The 8879-nt window shown below is 29.2% G+C and overlaps 1 protein-coding gene across 1 annotated transcript; it reads left to right on the top strand.

The window, feature by feature from the left end:
* The first annotated feature begins 1115 nt into the window (after positions 1-1115).
* Positions 1116-4440, top strand: LOC112688351 (E3 ubiquitin-protein ligase TM129). The gene is made up of 6 exons (XM_025561512.1): positions 1116-1534; positions 1605-1830; positions 1940-2173; positions 2231-2393; positions 4016-4164; positions 4233-4440. Exons 1-6 carry the CDS (start codon positions 1324-1326, stop codon positions 4366-4368), a joined length of 1119 nt encoding a protein of 372 aa, XP_025417297.1. The 5' UTR covers positions 1116-1323; the 3' UTR covers positions 4369-4440.
* Positions 4441-8879: the final 4439 nt, after the last annotated feature.

The following is an 8879-nucleotide window of genomic DNA, read 5'->3' as shown; positions in this document are numbered from 1 at the left end:
GTAAGTTCTACCATATATAATACATCAACTTTGTGAATACAATATACATAGTAACTCGAACCCTGGTTAATATACTTAAAATAAATAGCCAAATAACCAGCTACAATTTTGAAATAAAAAAATCCGAGGAAGACATGTAATTTCACTTAACTGTGAAACACGTTACGTGACGCAGTCGAAATTTGGATAACAAATGTCAAATGCTTTTGAACGACTCTATTAGACGCTGATTTTTAGACTCCTCCTCCTCTATCCTCTCTCAACACGTTCCGATTTGAGGGAGACACCTGCCTGCACAATTTTAATGGAGTTATATGGTAGTCCACACACATTCCGGTGAAAGGCGCAGGTCCTTGTATTCTCACAGTTGGTAAAATACAATTAATCAACGATGACTTGATAACACTAATTGATATGAGCGTAGTTTTGAAACTGCAAAAAAAAAACCAAAATTAAAAAAAAAGCAAAAAGTGGGTCAAAGATTCGATCTTGAAACTATAAACATATCTACATAATAAAATTAAAATTAAAAATTACTAAACAGTTAATGCTTGTAGATAATATATATGAATAAATAATATCGGAGTCGCGAATTTATAGACTTTGTTTATACCTGACAATGAATTTTTAATTCAAAACCGGTCACAAAAAAAAATATATTAATACTTTTAATTAATCGTTTATTTATATATTTCTGTACATAAACTATTTGTTTATTTATTTATGTACGATAAATATATAGCCGTCGATCGAATAAGTTTAGTGAATTACTCGAGACTCGAACCAACTGACTTTTAAAATTATTTGGGAATGAACTAAGGGATATAACAAAATTGCTTTCTTTGGTTTAACAAACTCAGATTCAATCACATTTGGATTTACAAGAAAATATAATATTTCATTACAGATTGACCTTCATTGAAAATTATTTTGGGTGGCTGTCATCTCAAGTTCGTGTGTTCTAAAATAAATTTGGAAATTTGAACTCCGATTCCATCACACGAATTCGAATTCTGCGTCCGGACGTTATGGTACGGTATGCGCACAATCACCTGTTACTCGGTTATACCGGCCGTGTACGGTAACGATAACACGTATCAAAATCTCTTATCAATGCATAACAATAATATCAACATCAACGTTAAGGACCCGTAACAGCATCAGTGTTCGCGGTCCGAAAAGCAATATTGACGTTAATGACCAACTGTTATTGCGGTCCGACGTCGGTCTCTGTCGATCCAGACGATCCGAGTGTGATGTAGGCAGTTTGACGCGGTAACAATATTATCAGCGCCCGCAAGTGTCCGTCCACCGCTTTCGAACATGTTCGATTCCACGCCGCTTTTGGTCTACACGCTGTTCTACATCCTCGTGGCCGCATGCTTCGTGTTAAGGACTTCCGAGTTCGTGTCTAACGGGCTCACCGTCGAGAATCTGTTTGAGATGTTCATCGACAAGGAGTACAACAACTTCGTGATGCACCACATCCGGCGAACGTCGTTCACTGTTGTTGTACACTCGTGTCTACCCCTAGGTTGGTGTCCACCTAGTTCCGATATAAGTGTAATTTTATTTATTTATATTTTCGGGTTTTGGTTTTACAGTTTATTTGTTGGGCACACTTTTGGAGAGTGAAAAAAGTTATTTTATCCATACGCACTTCTACGAGTTACTGTGCCTGACCTTAGTGCCCATTGTCTACAGCTGCTCGCTGGTATATAAGTGGAAAGACAACAAATGGGCTAGTCATCCGTTATCCATCAATCTGAGCCGTTATGATCCAGGCGATTGGACTCTTGTTGCTCAAAACATTTCTGCTGAGTATCAACGGTATGTCTATCCATCTAGAAGAACCTTAACCTGTTTTATCAAGTATCTAATAATGTTTTACTTTTATAATCTAATTTGTAATAACAATGTTTTTTTTTTTTTTATTAAGTATTGAAAAATTGACGTTGGCCTGTGGTACTCTGACAAGAACTGTAGTTACTCAAAATTGGATAATATCTATCAGTTCATACTCTGTTTATGTTGCCAAGAAGTCAGAGAGCTCATTTTTAGTGTACAGTTCAGACAACCATGTGACAACACCTGATGGCACTCCAGGCAGTGTACAGTTCATAAATATTCAAGTGATACCTATTCGATCTAGAATTAAATGGTTTTTCGTAAGGTAACTAACTTCCAGATGTTTTGTTTAAACTTATAAATACAATTATTTTTTTCGTAGAATTAAGTCTGAGGACTTAAAACTTTTGGAAGAACATATTGGCCAACCTATAATGATTGCTGATAATGTCAAATTACAACGTTCAAGAACTGAACGCTTCATAGAAGTGTTCCGTGATCAAGTTTCCCAAAACCCAGTTTATAGAGGCTATACCACAGCAGAAGTGTGTTTTGAATAACTCTACTCATATTTGTTTTAAATTTAAATTTATTCACTTATTATAATATTATTATTCTATGGTTAAAAATTAGTTGCACAACATATAATAATAATAATCAGTATATTTTAGTTCATGTACTATACATTTAATAGTAACTTTTTATTGATTAATTCTATCATTTATAATTCATGATGAATTTAATATGCTTTTAAGTCATTATATTATTAATTTCAATAATTTTAACTAAATCTTTAATTTTTATATTGTAGAAGTAAGTGAAGATATATATTTCTTGTGCAGTAAAGTACTGTTACAATTTTTTACATTGAACTATTTAATATAGACATAATATTATTATTTCATGAATTATATTTTTTCTAAGGTATTAGGTTTTAGGATTGTTAGAAAAATTGTTATCTAATTAAACATTTTTTTTATCTGATTTGTGCTCTTGGGCAAAATAAGAATATGTGATAATAGAAATAGGATAATACAAGTTAATGGAAATAGCCACTCAGTGGTTGATCTCACCTGTTGTATAATTTTTTTTTTAATATTAATTTTACATTTTAGATTGTTTATAAGGTCTCTGCATTATTTTATTTTTAGTTGTCTTAGTGAGTTTTCTGGAAAGTGATGTGTAGATATAAGAATGTTAAACTACCCATTTATTGTACTTAAATTTAATAGTTATTTTTATAAACAAATTATTAATAAGTATTAATAGTGATCATAAACTCAAAAAAATATTTGAAAGGAACACATATTAAGTAGTTCAAAATAATATTACTTCTGAGACGTTAATATTTTTTAATTAAATACTTTGTACCTAAAATTCAATATGATTATTATTTTTACAATAAAAACCATATAACTTATATTGTTCAATCAAAATTCATTGAAATATCCAAATTAATGTTGAACATTTAATATTGTAATGCTTCTAACACTTTTATGTGAAAAATTTCTATTTTTACAATTTGTTTTTTTTTTTGTTACAGTAAAAATGAATACTATATTCAATTTGTTCAAAAACTTGTATATTGTAAACTTTGTCCATCTTTTTTTTTTTGATTTTCATCAGTTTTTTGCCATTATAAAAAAAACTTGAGAACCACTAAAAATGCTAATATATAGAATAGCCTACAGAACATTTTCTATCAAAATTCTCTTATTGTGATGATCAAAAGCTATGTTTCTGATCAAAATGGTGTATAGACATAAAAAAAAAAATCATTCATCATAGAGGTTTAATTGATTAGGTTAGATTTGGTCTACTTGATTTGGTAACTAATCCATTCTTAATGTCACTAAAAATCTAAGAAATATGTAACTTACAATTACTGTCATAATTTTGTATTAATTTAGTATAGCTACAAAGAATAAATAGTAAAAATTAAAAATTCCAATTTTTAAAATATTAAAAATAAGATGATATTACAACATTAGTTTTATTTGATGAATTGATCATTTTTATTTCCTAGTTAAAAGATATAATTTTGATATCGTTTAAGTTTAAAATAATCTAAGCAACTATTTAATATGTCAATCATAAATAAATTGTTGTAATTAATAACATATTAAGTCATAATTATTGGATATTAATAAAAAAATGTAATTTATAGTTAGAAGATAGTACGTGTGCTGGTTGCTTAGTGAACCCTCCAGATGTAAAGCTTATTAAATGTTGCGAAGATAACACTGTTAATGATGTAGTCAATTGTACTTCTTGTCAATGTAGACCAATGTGGTGTGTTGATTGTATGGCTAAATGGTAAGGTATTTTGTAAATGTATCCCATGAATGTCTAATATATATTATGCATATATATTTTGGTTTCAGGTATGAATCAAGACAGCCTCAAAACGATACGACTAATTGGTTATCTTCAAAATGCACTTGTCCACTTTGTCGGCAAGTATTTTGCATCCTTGATGTTTGTCCACTTCAAAATTCTGAATTAGCAAAAACCAATTAAGTTTTGGTATTTTTAACTTTACTATTACTGTGATAAAGTGTGTAAATCTAGTAACATATGAGTTTAATTTTATGGTTTTTAATTTTAATTTATTACATTCAAATTAAAAATGAAAATTTTAACATTTTTAAGTTGAGAGATATTACCATTGATTATGAATAATATAAATCTTACAAACAATGATATACATTTGTACACGTACAAACTATACAAACTATACATTAAGTATTTAATTTATAATAAAAAAACTAACATTACACTATTAACTATCATAAATGTACAACTGTAAGTAGGGTGCTGATTTAATTATTTTATAAATAAAAAAGAATCCTAAAAATACAATACAAATTACATAAAAATATTTTTTAATTTTTCAATGTATATAACAATCTTAGTGTTTGAATGATATAATATATTAGGGCTTACAGAAAAAAATTGTAATTTTGATTGTAATCCGTACCTTAGTTATAATATTACCAATTAATTTTAAAATATTTATCTCTTATAATGAAAATGAAATATAAAAATTTGTTTAACTCTCAAACATTATATGACATATGTTAATTTATTTTATCATGTTTTGATTAAGATTAGTGTTGAAAATAATGTTAATTTCAAAGTTATTGCCAATAAGTATTTGGTTTATCATTGATCTTATTTTTATTATAAATGTTTGCATAGCTGTTATTTTTTTTTTTTTTTATTATAAGATTTATTCATAAAAAATAATATATATTTTGTACCATCTAATTTCATAAACATTTCCTAAATATAATATTTATCTATCTGTTCATTTTCATACATTCCTAATATTTCTTATAATTCTCTACGTAATAACTATAAAAATAAGTGACTATGTATTAGTTTTAATCAACGTAGTTAAAGTTACTTAAGTACGTTTACACATAGTTTTTTCTTAATATACCTGCGTAAGTTGAAAATAAGTTTTAAATAAGTGCTTTAAACTTTTCAAATGGTGTAAAAAGTATTTGTATAGCTATATATATATTATACTAATAAATTATAAAAATACAAGTATAATCAACAGTTGAAAAATAATTGAATTAAAGAGCTTTAATGTTTTATGAGGGAAATTAATGAAATATTCGACTTTCCTGTTGTGAATTTATGGTAAATATTTTATCAAATAACTAATCCGCAGTTAAAAAATTTGAATGAATCTTTTAACGGTTGCAATACTAATTAAAGTACACAGTAGATAAAATGTGTTTTAATTTTTTATTTTTAAAAGAATGATTACCTATAATTGTATACCGAATTCAGAGTTAAGATTCCTTACTTTACATTGCTTATCATTGATTAGTTGCTTAAATTGATGTCAACAAAAATTAATATTAATTTTTTCAATTAATCAAAAAGAATATTTCTTTGTGCATTCTTTTGCTACGTTGTACATAGATGTTTCATATTTTTCTTCTTTTTCTTTTTTCGTAAAATGTTCATAACATTTTTAAATTAAATTAGAAATAATGATCATATAACTCAATTGCTCTTGTTTGACTTGTTAATAATATTTAAATATATTAAAAAGGAAATAATAATGATGTAAAAAATATTAATAATAACTATTTTAAAACATGATAGGCCCTGGTATACCAGGCCTACTCTCTGGATATGCCACTGCCGATGTCATCTGCGAATGAATCTTAAATGAAAGTAAATACCATAACAATTATTACATACGTCATTACCATAATAATATTCATATTTCAGATGCGTTTTTTATAATGGCGGAAAGGAAAACTCTCTAGCGCCTCTGGCAAACTTAGAAAAAAAGGCTTTTTAAAGCAATTAAAATTTGATGTCACGATATTTTTTTAATCTTTAATTTAACTAATATTTTTAAGTATACAATTTATCCTTATAAGTTATATTGTTAATTTTAAACTTTGAAAATTTGCAATTCTCGCTTCATGTCTAGCAAATTCATCGATAATTTCTTTATATGAAATTTTTTATTTAAATTTCCTTGTGCTATTTTTATAATTTCTTCATTAAATTCATACGCAGCGTGTACAAATAGACAACATCTACGTATTTCAAAGAGTACAATGAAAAAATGTCGATTTGATTGTAGGATGAGAATGCAACTTTCGCGCAATTTGGCACCCCTTTGCAATTCGCTCACCTGGCATAGGTACAGTTCGCCATACCCTTGCTACACCACTGGTTTTTTGTAGTTAGGAAAGAAAAACGAACGTCGTTATCTCATTCTTTTACTGGTGCGTTCACATACCGTTCAATGTCGGAACGGACGACGACGTCACTCGTTCGCAAAACAATTGTTTCAAAATGACTCGACGGATGACCGACAGCCGTTTTTTGGCACGGATCCAAATAAAATACCACAATAATAATAATAATAATAATATCACGCTCAAAGCGTGATAGTACCACATACGCACCGTGCAGTTTAGACACACTACGTTATTTATTTATTATATTATTTACGGTAGATATGTGCAGACGTTGTAGTGATTTTTTTTCCCGCCGGGATGCACGCTCAGCGGGTGCGAAATATTTTCTTACGTCAACATTGAAGTGCAGGTGAAACTAGGTGTTTCAATGCTGTTGGACTAGTCTAAAAGTTTAATAACCATCCGGGAGATGACATTTTACTACATATATCACTGGAGTAGCTTATCGATCGAATAGTTGACGAAGGTACCTTCTGTAAAGAAGTTTGTAAAGATAAAACTATTCGTAGTATTACCGATGACACGTATTTTTTATTATTAAAAATGTGTTGATTTCCTACTCAAGTTGTCATCGACACTTACAGTTTTTCTTTCTTTCTCTCTGTGCAATCGATGACTCGTGTATATTTGGTATAATGAGCACTTTACGCGATTATGATTGTATTTATCGCCGGTACGAATTCTGTTTTCAACGATTTCGCTAACCGGACGAATTTGGAGAGAACATAATGGAATTAAATATTAATGATCGAATCAGTTATAGTATTACTTAATAAAATCTTATTGAAAAAAAATAAAATAAAATATACATACGTACACACATATTTACCGTATTTGGATTTATCCACCACAAATTCCCCAATATAATAACTATTCAGATGTGGAAACCTAATTTTTTTTCTCTTTCTTAATTTATTGTAAAACATATATATATATATATATATATATATAATAACTAATATTAGAAATAAAATCTTTAAAATATACTAACATGGGTACATTATAAAAAATAATTTATACACAAAACTCTATGTTATCATACTCTAAACATAATAAAGGTAAACATTAAGCAAATAATATCAAAACAAAATTGTCAACAGTTTATAATATGTACAACCTTCGTTTATAAAAAATAATCAAGATAAAAAAAGAATATATGACTAACACGCATGACAACAAAATACATAATCTAACTTTGTTAACCCTAATTAGCTCATATCTTAGATGAAAAATCAACATTACGATTGGTATAAAATATAAGTAAGTTTATCAATCAGTTCACTATTGTTTCTTCTCTAGTTTTTTTCGCACGAGCGCGTGCTCATTGATTGAATTACTGTTTTCTACCATATAATTTTCGGTGCTACATATTATGCGTAATATTTCAGTTAATATTCTCAACGATCATCGTCTTACCGACAGATGCACTTTTACAACTTATCACGGTCCCAATGATACCCGGTCCATACTAGACCTTTAACAGAACACCCCTCCGCAAAAATTTGTTACCACCAATATTCAACTTAAGGAACACAACATTTGGTGTTTTTTTTCTGGTTTTTTAAATGCTACTCACAAAAAACTGTGTGATTATCAGTTTTGCTTTCGTCTCCATGGTGGATACTACTGTATTAAGATGTGCCGACTTTGACACGCTCTATACGATAAAAAATTGATCAAGTGGACTCAGTGTTTCGACCGGCTGGTCACATTTTCAAAAACCAATAAATAATTTTTGTTTTTTCGATTATTTTTATTGTACGTGCAACAAACGAGCTTGTCAACAATTTTAACTGAGCTTCATCGTATGAACTGTTGTCCACATTTCGAACTGAAATATATTATAATTCATAGATTTTTACCTTATCCCAAGTATTAGTACTATTATTACCGGCAACATTAAACTGACCGAGTAATTTTGATACCACTCACCCGTCCGAAGAAATAGTTAGGTACGATTTTCAGCGAGTTCTTGTCATCGCGTCACATCATTGTTCCGCGTTTTCAATACCTCAAATAATAGGTTGTAATATACGTTATAAACACGAACCATTGTGAAGTCGAGTTTGTTTAATTTGTAATTTATTTAATCTACCCACAACGCAGAGAGATGCTTTTCACGCGGTCCGGACGAACGAAAGTGTGTTAATGTGGTCGACGAATTCGTTTTTCCGTGTGATGGTCATCACGTGCAGTGGCGCCGGTACAGAAATCGATGACACTGTTATAATTTGATCGACGGCCGCGGGTTGACTTCGGTAATGAATGTAAATCTACGTGCCTGTGGAAACC

This window comes from Sipha flava, unplaced genomic scaffold (assembly GCF_003268045.1).
Source record: "Sipha flava isolate LNK unplaced genomic scaffold, YSA_version1 38_pilon_pilon, whole genome shotgun sequence".
Taxonomy (NCBI): Eukaryota; Metazoa; Arthropoda; class Insecta; order Hemiptera; family Aphididae; genus Sipha; species Sipha flava.
Note: the sequence above shows the minus strand (reverse complement) of the source record. Positions and strands in the feature narration are given on the sequence as shown.

Coding starts and splice junctions, on each gene's coding strand:
- LOC112688351 (XM_025561512.1), top strand. CDS start 1,324: ATGTTCGATTCCACGCCGCTTTTGGTCTACACGCTGTTCTACATCCTC. Junction 1,535..1,604: donor ACACTCGTGTCTACCCCTAG/GTTGGTGTCCAC, acceptor TTGGTTTTACAG/TTTATTTGTTGGGCACACTT. Junction 1,831..1,939: donor ATTTCTGCTGAGTATCAACG/GTATGTCTATCC, acceptor TTTTTTATTAAG/TATTGAAAAATTGACGTTGG.